General features: G+C 40.4%; 1 protein-coding gene across 2 annotated transcripts in view; it reads right to left on the minus strand.

The window, feature by feature from the left end:
• Nucleotides 1–274: 274 nt before the first annotated feature.
• LOC149143458 (Pyridoxal phosphate (PLP)-dependent transferases superfamily protein) overlaps nucleotides 275–23,280 on the minus strand; it is a 223,139-nt gene continuing 200,133 nt past the window's right edge. For both annotated transcript variants that reach the window (XM_089453377.1, XM_089453376.1), the window contains 4 exons: nucleotides 2,161–2,273; nucleotides 1,978–2,036; nucleotides 1,291–1,399; nucleotides 275–1,176 (listed from right to left, as the gene is read on the minus strand). In XM_089453377.1, coding sequence (XP_089309503.1) covers nucleotides 721–1,176; nucleotides 1,291–1,399; nucleotides 1,978–2,036; nucleotides 2,161–2,273 — 737 coding nt within the window. In that variant the 3' untranslated portion in view covers nucleotides 275–720. The remainder of the gene's footprint in view (nucleotides 1,177–1,290; nucleotides 1,400–1,977; nucleotides 2,037–2,160; nucleotides 2,274–23,280) is intronic.

Genomic DNA, 23,280 nt, shown 5'->3' on the forward strand with positions numbered 1-23,280 from the left:
CTATTGTTTGGAAAAGATACAATTAGTATCAGTGATCTCAGTGTTGTGTTCATTTATATAAGCTTTAGGTTTATGATAATAGCTATAATGCACCATAGCATGTAATTTCCAAGGCAGAAACAGAGGTAAGGACAATTTTGCAGAAACTAAGTTATATATTAAAGCACACCATCGTATATATTTAGGCTCAATAACAATTACTTATTGCTTCAAAGCTTGCACATGTACAGCCAACTGCCTTGCAAAGGACACAGTAGCTCCCGTGATCATAGGATAAAATCATTAAAGCACGCCAGCTTATATAAATAGGCTCAACAACAATTATTTATTGCTTCAAAGCTTACACGTGTAGATTCAACTCCCTTGAGAAGTCACTTTGTAAGATTATAGGATAAAATCAAATACATCTTGCAGAAATTGAATTAGGACCCAATCACACCACAATGAAAATGATAAGTGAATCAAAATTTAGTATGATCACTTTCATGTCTATGGAAGTTGATTCTCTGAGTCAAGTAATTCCATCCTTGCAAAACTACAAAAAAACTCACAGAATCAGAATCCAGAGTCAAACTTATATATTGGTATTTAATATTTATAATGGCTGGCATCTTGTATATTGCCCAATAACCCAGAAATTGAAGTAAATGACCTTGACAGTTTGCATTACAAGATACACATCTTGAATAATGTTGTCGAGATCCTTCTACTCATGGAAAATTAAGATGAAAGCATTCCCTTGGATACAAGCTCCTCCATTCCCTTTCTAAGTCTAGCTGCAGCAACACTGCAGACATCCTCAACAAGGCCACCAAACGAAACACGAACATACCCTGGTCCTCCACTAGCACTACCAGGGATAACAATAACTCCATGTCTCTTTGCAAGCCACTGAACAACCTCAACATCATTGGAAGCACCATTTGGTAACTTTGCCCAGAGATAAATTGCTCCTTGTCCACCCCTTACAGCATTTGCACCGAGAGGTGACAATGCATCCAAAATTATATCTCTGTTTTTTGTTAATTTTTGAACCCTTTCCTTCACCCATTCAGCGCCAAGCTCCAGTGAATATAGAGCAAGCTTTTGTCCAATGATTGAAGCACATATTGGGATGTTGTCTTGTGTTTTGAGCAGTTGTGCTGCAAGGCCCTCGACTTCAGAAGGATATGCTATCTACAGAGAATTCAAAAGATCGCATGTAAATGACTCTAAAAGTAAAATTGATGTGGAGTGTTAATCTTAGAATTTTTTTGCAAATCATGATGTCATGTTAAAGGTCTCACTTACATATCCAACTCGCCAGCCCATCATACCGTAAGCTTTAGAAAAGGAGAATACATTGATAACGTGTGGAGCCTCTACACAAGTATGTTTCAACCCATCATACATAAAATACCTGCAGATGCATTCACACACATCATGCATATCATATCTTTCATCAAACCATATATCATATTAGCTAAGTACTGGTTTAAAATGTTCTATTATAATAATCAAAATAAAAAGGAAACTCTTAAGATGCGTCCTATTTAACTTTGATGTCTCCCAACCAACACATCAATTGGTAGGAGCTAGGATCTCTGTCCATCACCACACCTGGACTGCTTGTGCTGGCCACGACGACCACCCCTTAATGAGGAGGATAAACATGTCATTGTGCCTGGAGGAATTGAACCTTGGTTGGGGGAATATCACCACCCCACGTGACCAACCAATGAATCACCCAGTGCAAACTAAAATAAAAAAGGCCTTGATCCAACTACATTTTGTTGAATTATCATGACACTGTGCATGCAAAACAATTCTATTTGCACTTACAGTTACCTACCTACAAAAGATCTGAGAAATCAATGCTTTCTTGCCTACTTTCAAAAAACATCTCAAGTTAACAACATCATGCTCAATAAGAATTTCAGATATGTTACAGTTCGACTGTTGATACGAGATAGCTATCGAATCGCACATGTAACTTACTCATAAGTATTATCTACGACAAGCCAACACCCTGCATTTTTGCATAGTTCAGATATTCTCTGATACAACAAAAGAAAAGGAATTAAAACTAAACATTAGTGTTCATCAAATAAGCATTGTAAAATATTTAGGTAATTAACAAATAAAGAGATGTGGAGAGAACATTGATAACCACATAGGTACCTGCAGCAGAGGATCAGGAACATATGATCCAGATGGGTTGCCTGGATTTACAATGGTCACAAGTTTTGGTATTGTTTTATTTTTCTCCTTCGACAGCGTTTCTTCCAGCCAATCTGTAGAGGCAACGAAAGAATACACCCTGCATAAGAATGGAGATTTTCGACATAAAAAGAGATGGCTTGCATCACTAACCATATTCTTTGGATTTTAGAGAAAATATTTACACCTGACCAAATTACAATCTCAGAAGCAGTACAAAGATATGAATCTTGGAACAGTGTGATCATTTTTCTCTTGACACCTTCTAGGTTCTACTTAAATCAAAAAATGTCCACAGTGTACATACATCAAGATATGCATCATATTACGGTTTTTAAAAGGATGGCTATGAAAGATTTGGAAAGTGTCCAAATGGCATATTTAACTCAGTATAAATAACATAATCTGGCATCGCTTTTCAATAATGCATCAACAGTGATTATAAGAAATATTATATGTCTAACAGAAGGTGCAATGATAGGGAGATACCAGCCTTCCAAATGGAAATATGAACTTAAAATTAACATGATGGGTGACAATCTTGCACTTTATAATTCTTTAATAAAATTGAAATTAGTGAGAAGCAGTGTTGCATGGGTGTGGCTGCTGACAACAGCTGCATGTGCAGCAAGGTTAAAAGCCTTTTAAACTAAGGCCATCGTAGCTTTTTCCTGTGCAGTGTGAAGGAAGCTATCAAAAGATGGGTGAGGCATATATGGGTGCTGCTGACTAAGGGGAAGGAATAACCCATTAAACACCAGTGAAAACAATTAACATCCATGTTACAGTATCAAATATGTAATACATACATTTCAGCCTTCACTTAATTAAATATTATGTGGAAACAAGAGACTGAGCAAGAAAGAAAATACAACACAATAGACACCATTATTTTTGGACAAATGTCCCTAGAAAAACTCAATGCGGGAAAACCGGTGCAGCAGTTCTGAGGGTTTATAATTATTAAGCGGTAGCAAATTCTAAATACATCTCCGAATACCTCTCGGGTTATTCAGTTACAGAGAAAAATACTGGCAGAAATATCTGTGAGATTACCTCACACAATCACTGAGAAAATCCTAGTTGATCCAGATATTGAATGAAGTGCCTATGGCAGGCCCTATGTTGTCTCTGCGCAGTCCTCACACAGTCCCTGCGTCAACCTCTTTAGGCACTGCGTCACCCAGTCTGCTGATCGATTTGCTGCCCGAAGTCTCCACTCTCAGCTTCCCAGTCTCACACCCCGGCTCCCAGCTTCTGAAACTCAATCTCCCCAACAAAATCTCGGACTCTCTCTCACCCTCTGCGTAGGCCTTCATGGCCCTGCATCAGCCTCTGAGTTTGGGCTACTAGATCACTCTCTGCCTCTCTCTACTAATGATTCTCCGGATGAGAAAATCTCTCTCTCCGAATGCTATCGCTACCCCTCATCTGCAATAAATCTCCTCGATCAGAGCTTCCTCCTAAGAACTTCTCACTAATGAAATTCAATCTCTCGGTGCGTTTTCCAAATGACCCTCAAGCTCCCTTAAATAATCTTCTCGTTGACATTCAACGGCCCAGATTAAAAGCTTATCATGGCTAAGATCATTTTAGCTTGATCCTCGTCTTCTTCTAGAAGTTACACCCACAATTAGACTAATACCCATTAATATTTTTAATTTCCTAAGTTTAGACTTAGGGTCCCATTAAAAGATATTAATTATTCTAATAAAATTGTCTCTAGGTGGAATTTCCCAAAATGCTTTTTGGGTTCTTTGGAATACATGTGCCCAAGCCTCCCTGCAAAATTTGATGCCTAGAGCACATCCGATGCTACCCCAAATCAACACCCCCCACCAATTCATGCCCAAAAGAGCCCATGACAAGTAAGGAAAACTACTCAACTACACCAATGAAAAGCCATACCTTCGGGGTTGGGAGGCCCACCTTCAAACATACATTCATAACAAACGAGCGAGGGACCACATGGTTGGCTCAGGTGGCAGAGAAAAATGGCACATCGAGCTATATGGGGGCTGCAAGAGGCTATTGGCTACCGACTGAGGACCATCTAGGAGAAAACATTTCTCTTATATATACTACCCACAGGTGGTGGGTAGCATCTAGCTCCAACTGGGACATGAGCTCTTGGGAAAGTGGGTGAAGCTGCTCGAACGAGAGGTCATGAGAACACCAACAATCTCCTGGTTACGGTAGACCTTTTAGCTGCACATATCAAAGACCAAGCACTCGGGGCAACATGTTTTTTGGGGTGTCTTATGATCACCCATGCTTAATGTTAGACCATATAAATCAAAAAAAAAGAAAATTACGCAAATTTAATCTAAATGCAACTAATCTAGCATGAGAAATGTCATATGATGTTAGTTCTAATGAGAAAATGAGCATGCAATGCATCCTACACTAACATGCATATGACAAAGCTAATATTAAGTGTAATCATAAAGACAGTGCAACCAACATATCATCAAATCAATATAAATATGCCTACCTATATGATAACTCATGCAGCAAATCCCAAAGCGAATGCAAACCCAAACACATGAAGGATGATGCAGGCGGGAGGTGGGAAAATATGGTTTCCATGTGAGGTAAGAGAAATCCCTAAGAGAAGAAACAAGACTCAATCTAGAAATGTGGGGCCTTCCCTCTAAGTACACAATGGTGGAATGAATGATTATCCTTAAGAACTGCTTATCACAATCATTGCTCAAAATATTGTTCTTTGTAGATGCCATGAGGTTGTGATGAGAGAGGAACGAAGGGTGAGGTAAAGGAGTGCAACCAATAGGTTGCTCAAGGTGATGGTCACATTGGAGAGGGGAGGCCATGGATTGATCAAAACCCTAAGGGTGTGTCCAAGGAGATAAAGTATAGTCAATGAGGGGCTCTTCTTTGACACTATACTAAAAAGGGGGAAAGGGCTCATGATCACTTGGGGTCATATGACAAGGGGTGAGTGAGTCACTTGAGGAAAACTCAAGATGATGAACAAAATGAAAAGGAAAAGGGGAGGGTAAAGTGTCATATTCAATGGGTTTTTCTTCCCCAAAATCATAATCTAAAGGCTCAAGTGATCTGAATATAGAATCGTAAGGAAGCTAGGTAAGAGTGTTATCAATCTCCTCATTATTAGCATCAAAGATTCGGCTCTCCCTAAAAGGAGAATCAATTACTTCCAACTGCCCCTCTTCATGCAAGGGAAAATAATAATTCTCCTTCCCAAGGGCATCGATGGATATGTCATCACAAGTAATGCCTGAGAGAAAGGGAAAACCCATCTCAACCTCATCCTCTTTGTCAGTATCATAAATGGGAGCACAATCAAATTGAGGCCCAACAATTTCCCATTTCTCCTTTTCAATGTGGAAGTAATCTCCAATGTCATCTTCCACGGGGCTAATGGGATCACCTTCCTCAAGGTTCTCAAAAGGAGAATCATTAGGAATAATATCCTTGAGAAAGGTAACGTTAGTCTCAACTTCATCTTCCATAGACTCATTCTCCCCAACACATGTATTCTCAAAATCATCATCTTCATCATGTGGACCCAAGGATGAGTCAACTTCTTGCTCATTATTTAGATTCTCAAAGCCTTTTCCAACTTCTTCATCTTCATTAGTCGGCAAGCGGGACTTCTCTTCTTCCATATTTTCTTTCAAGACAATAGCTAAGGTATTTGTTACATGATTTTGGTAAAATGCTTCACCTCTTCTTCGTGTAAACTGAAGAATACTTCATTAGCATTACATTCCATTACTAACCCCTTGCATGGCCTACTATATTCATCCATTCTTTCTTGCGTGATTTGGAGACTTTCAGGATCCAACTCTTCGTCATCCTCAAAGGAGATGTCTTTCACTTCACTCTTATTGGCGCCCAATACCATAACTGATATTTGCTCATCATCCTCATTTTCTTGGTCATCCTGGTCATCCAAATCCTCATTTGGTAACGAGCCATATTTTTCTTTGATCTTGTGAGAAAAGGAATTAAATGCACCAGTATAATAGGCAAGCTCTAAGAAAAGATAATTTGTGGGCTCTTCTTCATACTCCTGCCTTATGTTGTCAAGGTTTGACCTGTTCCTGTTATAAAAATTGAGTATGAAGTCCTCGTTCTCATGCTCTATCAGATTATCACAAAGCTCAGACCACATATCCAATCTTTCCCATAGTGCTTGTTCTTCGGGGCTAATGTCGTGGACACTTTCTTTAACCATTTTTCATGATCTTGCATATAATGCCAAAATGGAGTTGCCAAGGTGAATTAAAATGCCTTCACAAATGCTTGCTTCACCTTACAAGCATTATCTTTGAAGTTCAATGAGGAACTAGGACTTCATTCCTCCAATGGAGTCGCCAATAATGATATGTCAATATGTTGTACAGGGAACAAAACACACGTCACGTGTCCCTGACAATGGCGCCAAAATGTTACCGCTCAAACTATTCGAGGTCCTAAGAGGGGATCCTATAGAGCAACAACTAGGTCAATGGGAAATAGTGGAGCAATAGCCTAATGTCACCTCAACTAAGGCTCACTGGTCTTTATGGACTTTCACCGATGGGAAGAGACCTGTTATAAAAAGAATCACAATGATGAATGGATCAATGATAGGATAAGTAGTGATTCCTAAAGCCTATTCACAAGAAAGACTCAATTAAATAGCTTACTTGCTTGAGAAGCAAGGTGATGTGCTCTCTAAGAAGGGCTATGAGGATACCTTGGCCTAGGGTTGGAGGATATGCCTTGGCAAGGGGCTCCCTAGACTCAAGGATCCTTATGGAGAAATGGATTTTATGTAATCCTTGTGGAATTTGACTTATAAAATTGTGGGACCACAAAGAACCCAAGTGGATCCAAACTAGGTCAAGTGTATGGAGTTGTTCAACCAAAGAGGGCCTTGACCTAATTATGAAAAAGAATAGGATCAAAGGACTAAATTTCTTTTGAAATTTGAATGCAATGATCCAAATGAGGACACCAACCCAAAATCAGCCTAGGGAATGAAATGATCCTAGAGTTAGGGCTTACGATATCTCAGGATTCCATCGTCAGAATGTGCTCAAATTTGGAGGACCCCTTGAGAAGACCCCAACGTAGTTGTGGACCAATTTTCAAGGTGTTTATATGGCTAGATTGTGACATAATTGATGCCCTAGGTGACCTATTGGGGCTAGGCCCAGAAAGAAAGAGAGAAGGTGAGAAAGATGTGCTTTGGAGTGATCACCAGTGGAGTATCAATGCCATATCCTTTGGAAGAAATGGATTCAAGGAGATTCCAATGCTTAGGATGATTTCACTTAGTCAAGGAAGCCTCTAAAACAATTATGCATGGCAATTAGGGCATGGGACAATTGATTCAAGGACTTTACACTTCGATATGCAATATATGATGACTCATCAAGATACAATTTGGACAAAATATCTCTAGGAATATTCACTTATTCATACATGGCCCATGATATGTAACACTATAAAAAGGACAAATTTCCACAATTTCACATAAGAAAAGAAGCAAATTTCAGCCTAGTATAGCGAAAATCAGTAACAACATGCATGTGACATAAGAAAATTGACAAAATAGCATTAAAAGAGTACTTACATGTATGAAAAAGTATATGCAATCATCATTATATGTCAATAGTGAAGCTCTAAGACAAAAATGAAGAGATCCAAACATCAAAATTCATCCATTCATCCAATTTCGTCCTCCAAAAAGAGTAGCGAAAATATCACAAGAAGGAATGATCCAATCCAAGTCATGATGATCAAATGATTCCATCATACTTCTATTTATATACTTCCTAATGAATTCGATTTAGCTAATTAGGCCTAATTTAGCCCCTAAAATAAAATAATGTGCATAATAACAAAACATTTGGTGACAAACCCACCAAATAGCTCAATAATGTAAAGATAAGCCTCTCAAGAGGGTTGAATGATCAACAAAGTGAATCGTTGGGCCTTTGAGGAGGCCCGATGAAGTTCAAGGGGTGCCATAATGAAGAAACGGACTCCAAACATAGTGGACAAGGGGTTGGCCCCTTGTTATCCAATCAAGAATCTGTGGTGCTCCCAAGTGGGTGTGGGGGCACAACGACAACCTCATGGGTCTCCAAATGGATCAAATATGTTTGTAAACCATCCGTAAGGGTTGGAGTAATTACATACACCCTCCATTTGCAACGAGAGGTATCCTGGAACATCTACCAAGTGTATGGTACAACTGTGGAGTTGGCTGGGCATGGTGGACCAGGTGTATCATCCTCCTCCAAAAGGTGGAACACGAGCAATCAATGAACACTGTTGAGGATCCACGAAGTAATATCTGCTATGGTGGAGACCAGTGGCACTCAACGCTTGCCCTACAAGTGCCAATGTGGCCCTCTGGACAGCTAGAACCTCGTATAGGGAGACCAAGCCCAAAATGAAGACCCACATGCATAAAATCCAATGTGTCCCCCTTGCCCTCCAATACACCAAATCATTAGACTAATCAAGCAATAATGCTTACAAGTTATGGGATCAATGGGGCACTTCATGGTGGCATGCCCCTCCATAGTGGGCTTTGGCAAGTACAAGTGTCTCCAAGCTCAAAAGGGGGTTAACCAAGGACCCTATTAGGTGGTTTCAACCTCTAAAGGGGGTGGCATGTCCATAGTACATGCTTTAAGAGGTAGGTGGCAAATGATATAATAATGGAATGGTGTGGATCAGGGGAATAATCTGGACCATATGTCAAGATTCATGGGTAGCTATAATGTGGAAAGCCCACACTTAGGGATATGAGTGTATGAGGGAGAAAATCGTGGTACATGAGTTACCCCGGCCTTGTTTTTTCACCCTTCTTCATATGTGTTTTGCCTTTGAATGATTTTTCTTCATAACTGCTCAGGGCTCCAAGGGATGGAGAGCATGATGTGTAATATGTAGCAGTGGATAGCCCCTTTGAGGCGAGGCAATTCATCGCCCACCAAGGGTTGGGAAAATCATGGGCTCCTTAATGATGGAGGGGGCTCATCTAAGGCCCATAGGAACCAGGGTGATGACCATGAACAAGGGGTAGATCTCATGTTCGGCTTTTGCCCACATGCTAAATTTATATGTCCCAACCATCTTTTGCATTTTGTGGTACATTTCCTATTGAAAGTGGCTAAATTATGCTTTTTACTTTCTTTTTAGTTGCATCAACCTCCGGGGCATCGTTTCAGGCCTAACCCAAGGTGTGAACAAGAGGAGCGGGAGGCTAACCCTATGTGGACCCAATGAACACATGTAGACCCGGACGAGAAAGAGATGAATGGGGTTCAAATGAGTGGAAAGAATGTAATGTAGGTGGTGTCGGGGAGCGAGACCACGCAACCAAAATTGGGATTTCCCATGTAGTGCCAACCCTAAAGCTAATGGCCAATAAAGGAGATCCCATGGGACTAGGATACAAGGGTAACCGCGAAATTGGGCAATGGAGACAAGAATACAAACCTAACCCACTCTTTCCACCGAATCCCCCCACCAATTCATGCCCAAAAGAGCCCATGACAAGAAAGAAAAACTAGTCAACTATACCAATGAAAATCCATACCTTCGGGGTTGGGAGGCCCACCTTCAAACATAAATTCATAACAAACGAGCGAGGGACCACATGGTTGGCTCAGGTGGTGAAGAAAAATCGCACATCGAGCTATCTGGGGCTTGTTGGCTGCCGGTTGAAGACCATCTAGGAGATAAATTTTCTCCTATATATACTACCCATGGGTGGAGGGTAACAGGTCCAATATTTACAAAAGGGCAACAATAAGGACCCTACAACCTCCAGGGAACCCAACAAAGGTGACTCAATTTCTAAACAAGTCTCCCCTAAGGAACCTCTCCTTAGAGATCCTCCTAAAAAGGATCCCCCTAAGAAGGCTAATCCAGAAAAGGATCCTCAAAAGAAAGAAACCATCAAGAAGCAGGAAAAGGGCAAAGAGGTTGGTCTTAACATTGATCTAGAGACTGCTTTAAGGAAAATGATTGTGTCGATTCCATTAAAGAAGATTGCAAAACTTCCTGAGCAACAATGGAAAATCAAGAAATCTTTGGGTTTCAAAGAGGAAGAATTACCCGAAGACTCGCAAAACATTCACCTTCTCGATCTAAACCCAGGACATGAGCCATTCATGTTTACTTTAACCATCAATGACCTCCTATAGCATAATTTTATGTTAGACTTAGGGGCTTCCGCAAGCATCATATCCCTAAAAGTCATGAAGCAATTCAGTCTTAACATCACTCAGTCATATAAGAAGGTATGTGGTTTTAACTCCAAGCATGTGGAAGTGAAAGGCCTCATAAAAGACCTTAAGATTTCTTTGGCTATGAACCTGTTGACATGGCGAATTTTCGCTATGCCAACAAGGGGAACTAACCCGATTGCAGACCCCAATTAGATATACTTTCATTTGGAATGGCTAGTTCCGACAGGTTTTAAAGGAACCCGTAAACTGTTATGTGTGTTGAAAGATTGCTTCTTGGAGGAAGAATTTAATTAAATCAACAAAGAGAAACAGCTAACCTATCAGTATCAAATCCTATCTACACTAATTTTAACTACTTGTGCTAATCCTAACTATTCTAATCTATTATGCAGGAGCATAACAAAAGCAATTACACATCATATATAGATTCCAAGTCCGAATGAATCAATCACTGGTTCATAGATGAACAAGGCTATATTAAATCTTGATTGCAATCTAATTACTTATACAGGAATGCACATTCCTTTCCATACAAATAACACTTGCAACTGATGTTTAACGGAGTTTCGAATCAGCAACCTTTCATGAGTTAAGCATGCTATTGAATTATATTTGAATAACTAGGAATAACCATGAACTGAACGTTATCGAGATGCACAAAGTAAAACACATTTATCTTTATGCCAGCAACAACGCTCTGATTCTAAACACATGAAAGTAGAGAAAATAAATCTGAAACAAAAGGCTCTTTCTCGACCAAACAGTCTTCTTTATTCACAATAAATCAAAAGTTGTTCTGCCCAAAAAAAAGTCCTCCTCTCATCTCCGAAGGTAATACTTATGCAGCCGGGAATGACTTTCGGTCTTCCCCTAACCTTGCATCTCCTCCTCTTCTTTTCAATACACAAATCAAACTATACAGACGTAGAACAATCGTGTAACCGCTGACACGTAGCAGGCATATCTGCTGGAGTGCTTTGTTTCCTGGGGGAATGAACAGTTGTTGATTAAAAGAGGATAACTGTGTGTCATCTCTTCACGATGAAACCTGGGACAACTTCTCTTTCAGAATACACAGGCAACGCATGGAAACCGACTGAGAACCCCAAAGGTCGGCTCTTTAAATAGAACACACCCGCATATATGAATTCTCCGAATCCGCTTATGCGTCTTTTACTCCTTGCCTACAAAGATAATTCGTATTAGCTATGATTATGAGAAATATGCCAAACATGCTTCTAAACAAACCTTGCATTCAGCCACCATTTTTATTAATCTCACAATGCAGAGCAATCATGATTATTAAGCCATTGAACCTGTTATAACCTCTATTCTCGTTGCCCATAATCTAAGTCACCTGACACGGGGATTCAGGATTCGTAGGATTCGAGTGTTGGATTCGGACACGCTGACCCCCCGGAACAGGACACGTAGGATTTGTTATATATTATTTTATTATAAATATATATATATTTAAAATATATATATATTTTTAAATATAAATATATATATATATATATATATATTACATATTTCTTACACAAATTCTAATTAATGATACAAATTCATTGATTTCAAACATAGATCTTCAATGGGTGACAGGTATGCCCAAATTTAAAGTAGAACATGAAGGTGTTTGTTAGGGTTGTGCCGAAGGAAAACATACAAGGGGACCATTCCCCTCAAGTGATAGCAAGACTACTGACATTTTGCAATTGGTTCATTCTGATCTATCTGGTATGTTGCCCGTGAGATCTGGAATTTGACATTGGGCTTATAAGTAAAATTGAAGTTTGCATTACTGTAAGCTGCTCTATATTTGCAACTAATGTAACCAGGGTGCTTGGTAATTTCACACTTGCAGCATAGCTAGTCTTGATTGCAACTTTATTTTTTATATTTTGCTTGCAATCCACATATCTGCATGGTAATAGGTTGCAGCTATCCTATTTGTGCTCATTAAAATCTCTTTGCTGCAATTACTGATCGCGCTATATCTCTACTCATTTATGCAGCTGATGATCCACTGCATATGCTAATCACAAATAAGAATGTGTTTTTCCTGTTCACCTACAGTTCAAATGATAAGAAGTATCGTGCATGTTTATAGAAAATATAATTATAAGAAGCATGCTATTAAGTTGCCCTAGCCTTGTGGATTCAAGGTAAGTTATTGTAGGAAATTTGCCAATGTTCAAGGTTCGGGAGGGGTGCCTCATTGATTTTTCTTGCAATTTAGGCATGGTCAAGAGTAATAGTCTCACAATTACATTCTTATGCATCCTCTGAGCTTGTTTGCCCAGTTTATGGTACTAAAATCATTGGCCTTTGCAGTACAGTGCCTTGAGAGTTGAGACTTAGTAGATTTTATCTTCTAGCCTCTAGGCATATTCCTCTTCAAACTTCAAAAACCAAAAGCACTTAATGGAAGGAGTTTGTAGTGGTCTGGACTCTGAAGTCTGAACAACCAAAAAATGTATATTCCTTCTGACCAAGCCTCTTACTAACCTTTCCTATGATTTGGGCTAATCTTGGGCTGATACCTTAAGGTGAATGAGAAAAAGAACAGCGTGTTTTTAACTCGCGGAAGTCATATTTTTGGGATTCGAATCCCAGAATCAGGATTCGATGTGCCCGTACGGGATTCGTATGGGATTCGTACGAATCCTGTACGGACACGTCGAATCCTGTTTTGGGATTCCAATTCCTGTCGAATCGTATCCAATTCGCAGGATTCGGATTCGGCAGGGGGTTTGGATGAATCCGATTACATAGCCCATAATATTCATTATTATTCAAGCATCCATTGACAACGCTTCAATAGGCAGACCATTCACTTTACCTGATTTTCTTTTAAAAATCGGGACCACAACATTTTATCGAATACACAAGAAAACACGAGAAAACCCACGACCGAGCCATAAGGCCAGACTTCAAATCTTATATACCCGAGCCTATAATTATCGGCGGGTCCGCCATATCGCAAATCGCTTTATGTATAAACAATGAACTCTGCCGATTGCGATAAGCGATTGGGGAGGCAGACCTGAAATACATATGAGCCACGGTTAAAAATCCTTTCGGGTCCACCGTATAAGACTCACATTGAAAACCGGGATTGGAACGTTTTATTGGAAATACAAGGGAATACACGGGAAAACCCACGGCCGACCATAGGGCCGGGCTTGAAAAATTATGCACCCAAATTGATAGTTATCGGCGGGTCCGATATATCATGGTATGCCTTATATATAAGCCCCGGACCCCGCCGATTGCGATATGCGATGGGGAAGCAAACCCGATCACGTATATATTTTACTTTATAGTCCTGTCGGGTCTGCTATATCACATCGGCCTTATGTATAGGTTTTGACTCCCGCCGATGCGATATGCGAAGGGCTTTGAACCCGAAATATATGTATTCTAGTTAATAATGTCGTCAGGTCCGGTGTATTATGGTAAGCATTATGTGTCAATGTTAATTACGATAAGCGAAAAGGATGAGTTATGCATGTTTTGCAAAGTATTTCCATTGTAAAGAGTTATGATGGGAATAATGATGCGATAGAAGGTTTTGTGGGTTGAAAAAGTCTCGATGAGGATATGAATGAAGGGCATAGAAAGGGTTATAGATGAATCATGCAGCAGGGATTTATTAAGGGGGCCTTAACCATTTAAAAATTGAAGATTTGACCAATGTTGTTAAAAGCGCGATCGGGATTTAATCGGCGCCGGGAAAAAAGCGGAAAAAATCGTTAAAATCGGGAAAAAATCGGAAAAATCGGGAAAAAAAATCGTTTGGCACAAAAATATTCATTTTTTTTCATTTTTTTTTTTTTTTTCAATTTTTTAATATCTAAACCATCTACAACATAAAATAAATACATTGACACATAAATATGATAAAAAAACTAATATATAAGATGTTTAATATCATTTCTAGCGCTAAAATCACACATAACATTGAATCATATCCTGAATAGTAAGTCCTGAGTCCCAACTCAGCCTCAAAATATCAACAAAAAATATGATAATGTATCTCATCATGTCATAATGTCATATACAATAAAATGAAAGTCTAAGACTCTAATCCTATTGATTTCCTCTGCCCCTCTTGCGAGAAAATGTCACTGCTTTCCCTTTCCCCCTAGATGAAGATGCTGGTGCCTGTGGTGGTGGAAATGGCAGTGGAGTCTGACGTGCTCTAGAAGCTGAAGAAGTAGCTGTAGAAGTAGCAGCTACTGTAGGTAGACAGAGACCACGTCCTCTAGTGGTAGCCCGGGTAGGCGGTGTCACCTCCTCCTCCTGCTCCTCCAACTCCTCCTCCTCTTGCTCCTGCTCCTGCTCCTGCTCCTCCTCCTCCTCCTCCTCCTCCTCCTCCCCCTCATCCTGCACTAACCAATCCTCAGTGGGATCCATGAGAGGCCTCTCGGTCTCAACCCTCCATTCAGCAGTGGTGTCAATCTCATCCAATGAGATGGCTTCCGTGTCTTGTCTAGTTGCCTCACCCACAATCGAAGATTGTAGTAGACATAGACCATGTCATTAAGTCTACGGGACTCCAACCTGTACAAAGTTCATGAAATAATAATTAATAATTAATATTATAAAAAAAAATATTGTTTAATGAATTCAAAAATTTATTTGGAAATTTGCAATATTTTAAATGTTTAAGTGTTAAGTTGTTAACCTATTGCGCTTCTTGTTGTGTATTTTTTCAAATACACTCCAATTGCGCTCACATCCCGAGGAGCTGCATGCTTGGCTGAGGATGCGTATGGCAAGCTTTTGCAAAAGGGGTACTCTGCCACCATACATCTTCCACCATGCGGCTACAACAAAATTACAAATAAACATAAGAAAAAAATGGAATTTGAAGAGACAATGAAATTTGAAACAAAGTTACAAACTAAAAAATACCTGGCATTTTGGCCGTCCTATCAAAGATAGCCATATCAAAGCCAAATGTGCCACCTGACATCTTATACGTCTCAATTTGTTTAGAGATCTCCATACGTTGTTCTGGAGTTCTCACCATCTTCTGGACACAGGTTAATAATCCATCCATGATTTCAGCATCAAAATCAAACCCACATGCATAAGAAAATGCAGGGTTCAGGAAAAGCCCAGCAGCATGAATGGGACGATGGAGTGTGTTGTTCCATCGCTCATCAATGACGTTCCATAGAAGGAGTTGTCTCTGGAACCCATCATCTCCCTTGTCATCATAGTAGGACCGAATGGCTTCTTTGGCCCTGTCCATGGCTTCATACAAATAGCCCATTGCGGGCTTCTCACCATCTACCAACCGAAGAACCTTTACCAAAGGTTCAGTGACAGCGCACACCTCCTGCACTCCCGCCCAGAAGTCTTCTTGGTATGAAACAAGTCTGCAGACGGCCTCTCCTTCTGGTTTGCGGCTCATTGGCAAAGAACGCCACTCCTCTGAAACAAACATTCTCTTCAAATCCCACATAGATTTCAAGAGGGATTGAAGAGATATGAAACTTGTCGCAAACCGTGTAATGGCGGGGCGCACCAACTCTTTGTTGTTGGTGCATTTTCTCATCAAGCTAAGCACAGATGTGTGATTGTAAATAAATTTTGTGATGGTTTTTGATGAGTCAACAGTCTCTTTGACAAAGGGAATTTTCCCTATGTCCTCTAACATCAAATCAATACAATGGGCAGCACAAGGTGTCCAAAATAAAGTAGGATGTCTGTCCATAAGCATTCTACTAGCAGCAACATAATTTGCAGCGTTGTCCGTTATGACTTGGACAACATTTTCTGCACCCACCTCCAAAATAAACACATCCAGCAAATCACATAAATGTTTTGCATCTTTGATTTGATGAGTTGCATCAATAGATTTGATAAACATAGTCCCCCTGGGACAACTAACCAAGAAGTTTATAAGGGTTCTCCCCTTTTGGTCAGTCCAACCATCTGACATAACAGTGCATCCTGTTTGTGCCCAGGATTCCCTAAAATCCTCCAATCTTTGGGTGCAGTCACGCTTTTCATCTTGAAGAAGCCGGCCTCTGAAATCATGAAGAGAAGGGATTTTGTACCCCGAGCCAACACTGGCAATAGCATCAACAGTAGGTTGGAAAAATGGATTATTCCTTACAATGCTGAAAGGAATATCACTCTAGAGGAGAAATTTTGTCATCAACTTGTCAGCTTGTTCTTTTTCAGTTCTTTTCATCATTGAACCGATAGTTGGTTGTGCACCAGGTGTGGTTCGAGGAACAAAAAATGATGATGCAGCTACCGGATTGACTGAAGCTGCAGTAGAACCAGTGCCACTTGGCCCACTTCCTTCAGCTGACCTTTTTAGTTGCCTTTTGAGTTCTTCTTTGGCCTCTTTAGAGTGCTCTAATTCTCCCAATGCTCTCATGGCTTTTCGGATAATTTCAGCATTTGTATTAGGACAGGGCACCACATCACGTCCAGGGATTTTTGCAAGGTGGAACTTCAACCTGTACACCCCCCCGAATATCTCCTTTCCACACAACTTGCAATACAAGTTTTGTCTATCATTCGGAGTTTTAGGGTCACCATATTCCCAGAAAGGATCCAATTTCCTTGGCATGTTTGTTTTTGAATTTTGAATTTGCAAACCTATGGAAAAATAAGGATTAGGAAATAAGAATTTAGGATTACATAATACAAATTACAATTTAGCATTTACAAAATTACAAGTTAATTATTTCCAAAATCCCAATTTCCAAACCCAAGTTACCCAACCAAATGCCAAAAAACAATGAAAATTCAAAAAAAATAAACAATGTTTAAAAAAAATGAGAAAATAAAAATAAAAAATTGGTTCTCATAGTCATAACAAATAACCCATCCCAAATCAATGAAAAATTTCCAAAAATTCTTTAAAAACAATGAAAAACAAAGTTTTTATAGAAGCAAAACAAAAAAAAATTAATCTACATACCTGGTTTATGGACAAATTGGTGATCTTGGCTTGGATTCCTCCTAAAAACGCTTGGATTCGCTCCCAAATCCGACGGCAACCCTTCAGCTCCTCTCCCTCACTTCTTCTCCTCCTCCTCCGCGCGGACTGCTCAATGAAATAAAAAAAAAATCGATTTTCCATATAAAAAGAGCGCTGCCCCCGTGCCCTGCGATTTTTTCGCTAAAAATCGCGATTTTTTGAAAAACTCGAAAAAATCGCGTATAAAAAAAATGGCGATTTTTATCGATAAAAATCACGATAAAATCGGATTTGCGAAAAAATCGCGATTTTCCGATAAAATCGCGATTTTATCGCGATTTTAACAACACTGGATTTGACTTGGGAAAGAGTTAAAATCCTTGGGATAAAACAAATCATTCGGAGGGGTGCAAGATCAACTTCTAGGGGAACCATTCAAAATTGCTACCAAGGCAAATTTTAATAAGGTGGTTGTTGTGGCCACAACAAATGGCGAACCGCTGGGTGAACCAATTATCTCTGTTTCTAAATAAACCTTGGCTCAATAGAACATCAGGGTGTTAAGATAAACTTGAAATGCAAATTGTATAGATGGACAGCCATGAGTTCCACTTCAACATTAATTGCTTCAGGTGGGATAAAGACAAATAGCTTCTACTTACTAATAGGGTTTTGACAGGCATTCTCCAATGGTAGTATTATGGGATTTATTGACCCTCCTTTACCTGTTTTCTACCTTCAAGAATCCTTTCGGGGGCCATCATTGTTCTGTCAATACCTGTTTAGGTGTGTACCTCAGCTCTTTATTGCTCATCAAACTTGATGTAGATATGTTTATTTGCACTTTATATAAGAATTTCAGTGCTATATTTTCATATGATTGAATGGGGCGCAGTCATGGATCATGCCATATTTTTAAACCGCTTAAGCAAGGTTCGGCTTGTATCAACCGGTACTCTGAGCCCAGCAACAGTCCCTACTCTAACCGGCTTCCCAAACAACCTGTCCTTCCAAATTGGCACAAGGACTTGACACTTCATTTTCTTTTAAATAAGTCCTTCCAGTTTCAAGCACAAGGACTAAAGCACAATTGGATTTGCCACAGGGTATATGACAGTGAGCTTAGCCCATGAAAGGAGGTATACTTGTAGATGATAGGTATTGGAGAATTTAGTGTGGTGGATGGGACCAATGGAGAATAACTGCAAACCTTACAGGCAAGTATAGGCTAGGTCTGAGTGGGATTTATTTAAAATGCAGCGTTCCTCCATGCCAGTCCAACTATAGTTACACATTTTTTGTTTTATAAAGATGCTCCTACATGATCCAGGTATCCAAGTTATCAACAAATCTCGCCTAGTTCCCAACAAATGCTAATGAGCGGCTTTGATTTGAATTCCACCTCTGATTTTCTAGTTCTCATGGACTCATTGAAAATTTGTTTGATTTGCAAGGTAATGATGGATTTAGGATTAGCAGAGTCATCAGCAGGTTAATGAAGGAGGCAAAAGCTGAAGGTGGCAAATGGGGGCAATATGACAAAAGGTAAAAACGAGACTAGAGGACCGAAATCAGTTGACTGAAAAGGACTGCAATTCAAAACAGAAAGAAAATAAACTTTGCAGAAAAAACAAGAAAGGAAAAGACGAAAATGTAACTAAACTAACAGCGAAAATAAAATGAATTCTAACCTACTCAGGAGGTAACCACCATGTGGTGGCTACTGGAAGTATCTCTTGAGATGTTGGCGATTAACAGGGAGTTTTTCAATTACTCCCTGTAAAGTTTTCAATTTGTAAGTTCCCTGACCAATTTTTTCCACAACTTGGAATAGGCCCAGCCATAAGTGTTGGAATTTCATGTGTTTACCTTTTGGCTCATTCAACTTGTCCCATTTCAGGACTAGCTCTCCTACTTGGTAATCTTTATCTCCTGCCAGATGGTGATCAAACCATCTCTTCACAATCATTTGGTGATTTCTGAATTTATTTCTGGCTTTATCTCTCAATTCCTCCAACCTCATCAGTTGGTTGATCCTCTCTTGAAGTAAGGCTGAAGGGGTTCCTCTTGAAGCTTGGGAGAGCTGTAGAGAGGGAAGGGTTGTTGGGTTGTGTTATATTCTTTCCACGACTAACCTACGTAGTTAAACGGGGGCTTAGAGGGGGGCGGTAGCCCCCCTTTGTTGCGCCGATTGCGCAGCGGGGGGGTCACAAGGGGGGCAGTAGCCCCCCCTGTCTGGGGGGTTTGAAGGGGGCGCGGGTAGCCCCCCTCTACGGGGTCCGGGGCAGCGCCCCGGGAAAATTTTTTTGGACCCTATATTAGGTTGGGCGAACCTACCTATGGTTTTGTGCATGATTTTCGCACATGGTATTGGACGCGATGGTTTTTCGGTCCATGGTATTGGATGCTTCGGCATGTATAAATATGTATTGTAACATTGAAAGGAACATAATGAAAAATCAAGCTGGTAGTCCCGGTTTTGGGATCCAGGGAAAAATCTTTGTGCATGTGTGTTTTATGGGTTATGCTCTCGCATTGTTTATTTTCTTTGTTTAAGAATTCGTATGCAGGTAATTTCTGTACAGGGTTAAAACCTACATTTGGTATCGGAGCTGTTTTGGCTTCAAGGGGACGCCTTTGTTGCTGAGGGGTTTCGCTCGGGCCTGTGGTAGACCCTGTTCAGTGGGAGATCTGCGAGATCGATTCTGGTGGTGAAAGAAGATGGCGAGCAGTGGAAAGATCGAGATTGAGAAGTTCAATGGTCAGAGTTTTGAGTTGTGGAAACTCAAGATGGAGGATCTGTTGGTCAATAAAGATCAGTGGATCGCGGTAGATCCGGGTACTAAACCATCGGGAGTGACCGATGAAGAATGGAAGAAATTGGATCGGAAGGCAAAGAGCACAATACGATTGTGTGTCTCAGATTCAGTATTGCTGAATGTATCAGGGGAAGCTACGGCAAAGGCTTTGTGGGTCAAGTTAGGGACTTTGTACCAATCTAAGTCTCTGGTGAATAAATTGTTCCTGCGGAAAAAGCTGTATAACCTGAGGATGAAAGATGGAGACTCAGTGACAGAGCATCTGAATGCATTTAATACTGTGGTAAGTCAATTATTATCTGTTGATATTAAAATTTCAGATGAAGATAAGTGCATCAATCTATTGTGTTCTCTACCAGATTCGTGGGATAGTCTGGTTATTGCAATAGGTAGCAATGCAACTGCTTTGCAGTTTGATGAAATAGTCTCAGCCTTGCTGACGGAGGAGATGAGACGGAAGAATATGGACAACCAGAATGGTGATGCCTTGTCTGTACGAGGACGGTCCCAGAACAGAAACAAAAATAAGTCATCGAGTGGGAGATCTAAATCTAGAGGGAGATCTAAATCTCCAGGAAAACCTACAAAGGTGGTGTGTTGGAAATGCGGAAAGGAAGGACACTTCAGAAGGGATTGTAAATCTAAAGCTCCTGATAAAGGAAAGGGATCTGATGATGCTCCTTCTGCAGAGGCGAAAACCACCTCAGATGAAGGTGGGGATGTGTACTTGGCTTCTTCAAGTACACATGTAGATCATGAGGCATGGTTGATTGACTCAGGTGCATCCTTTCACTTCACTCCCCATAGAGAGTGGTTCTGCGAGTATGAAAAATACGATGGTGGTGATGTCTTCTTAGGAGATGATAGGAAGGCTAGAATCATTGGTCGGGGAAAAGTAAAGTTGAAGTTGCAAGGTGGAAGGGTTAGAACACTTCCGGGTGTTCTACATATTCCTGCATTGGCCAGAAATCTGATTTCTGTAAGCAAGTTGGATGATGCAGGTGTAAAGACGGTGTTCGAGAAAGATACCTGCAAGATGGTTCGAGGAGCACTGATATTGATGCGGGGAGTTCGGACTGGAACTCTGTACAAACTGCAAGGTAGCACTGTTGTTGATGGGTGCAATAGTTCTATGGTTCCTGTAAATGGAGTAGAAAACCTAGTGGTCTCTGGAGAGAAGACCATGTTGTGGCATCAAAGGCTTGGACATATTGGAGAGAAGGGCCTTCGAATACTTCATAGTAAAGGTATGGTAGAAGGTATGAATGATAGCTCTCTGGATTTTGATTTCTGTGAAAATTGTGTGTATGGGAAGCAGAATCGAGTGAGTTTCCCCTCTGGTGGTAAGAGGACGAAACAGATATTAGAGCTTGTGCACAGTGATGTGTTTGGACCTGTGAAGGTTCCATCACTGGGTAAGTCTGTGTACTATGTATCATTCATAGATGACTTCTCAAGGAATACATGGATATATTTCCTTAAGAAGAAATCTGAAGTCTTTGACAGGTTTAAAGAATTTAAGGCTCTGGTGGAAAATCAGACAGAGAAGAAGATAAAGGTGCTGAGGACAGATAATGGTGGAGAATTTTGTAGCAAGGAATTTGAAGAATTTTGTAAGAAGTGTGGTATAGCACGGCAGAAGACTACTCCATATACACCTCAACAAAATGGAGTCGCAGAAAGAATGAACAAGACGTTGATGGAAAGGGCAAGAAGCATGCTCAGTGGTGCCGGGTTAGGACAGGAATTCTGGGCAGAGGCGGTGGATACTGCACGTTACCTGATCAACAGATCACCCTCATCAGCGTTGGAGGATAAGACTCCACAAGAAGTATGGACTGGTAAGAAACCCTCTCTTTCACATCTGAGGGTATTTGGATGTGATGCATATGTACATGTTCCAAAGGAGAAACGAACCAAGTTGGATAGTAAATCTGAAAAGTGCATCTTTATTGGGTATAAGGATGGTTTAAAGGGTTATAAGCTTTGGAACCCAGTCACACGGAAGGTTGTGTACAGCCGAGATGTGGTGTTCAGAGAGGTAAAAGATGTTATTCAATCTGAAGTCCAACCAAAGGAACCTGAGAAGATAGAGTTTGAGCCAAAGGAGGAAGAATCAGACTCTGCAGCAGAGGAGGAATCAGAAGATGAAGAGCCACAAACTCCGGCTGTGAGAAGATCAGGTCGAGAAAGAAGGCAGCCAGAAAGGTATAGTCCATCTGCTTTCAGTTCAAATTTTGCTTTGTCTGTTACTGATGATGATCCCAGAACTGTGAAGGAAGTAGTGGATTCAGAGGATGGAAAACTCTGGAAAGAGGCCATGGTTGATGAAATGGCATCTTTGCACAAAAATGAGGCTTGGGATCTGGTAGAGTTGCCGGCTGAAAGGAAACCCATTGGCAGCAAATGGGTGTTCAAGAAGAAGACTAATGCAGAAGGAAAGGTGGAGAAATACAAAGCTCGGTTGGTAGCAAAAGGTTATTCCCAGGTGCCGGGAATTGATTTTGGTGATATTTTTTCTCCTGTTGCCAAGGTAGCTTCTATTAGATTACTTTTATCTGTTGCTGCTGCTTTTGATTTTGAGGTAGAACAGATGGATGTGAAGACAGCGTTTCTTCACGGGGATTTGGAAGAGGAAATCTACATGAGGCAACCTGAAGGCTTTGCGGTGAAGGGTAAGAAAGAACTGGTATGCAAGTTAAAGAAGTCTCTGTATGGGTTAAAACAGTCACCAAGGATGTGGTATCAGAAATTTGATACATTTATACGGGGACTTGGCTTCACCAGAAGCAAAGCAGATCATTGTGTGTATTTTAAATTAATTGGTGACCGTGTTATTTATCTGGTCTTGTATGTGGATGATATGTTGCTGGTTGGAAATGACAAAGAAATTATCCAGGATTTGAAGACCCAATTGTCCTCCAAATTTGACATGAAAGATCTTGGTGCTACAAACTATATTTTGGGCATGGAAATTAAAAGAGATCGGGCAAAGAGGAAGCTCTGGTTAAACCAGAGGAAGTATGTCGAGACAATACTGCAGAGGTTTAATATGCAGGATAGT

The sequence above is a fragment of the Pinus tabuliformis genome, chromosome X, assembly GCF_031772625.1.
Source record: "Pinus tabuliformis cultivar Carrire ecotype Pingquan chromosome X, CPIR1, whole genome shotgun sequence".
Taxonomy (NCBI): Eukaryota; Viridiplantae; Streptophyta; class Pinopsida; order Pinales; family Pinaceae; genus Pinus; species Pinus tabuliformis.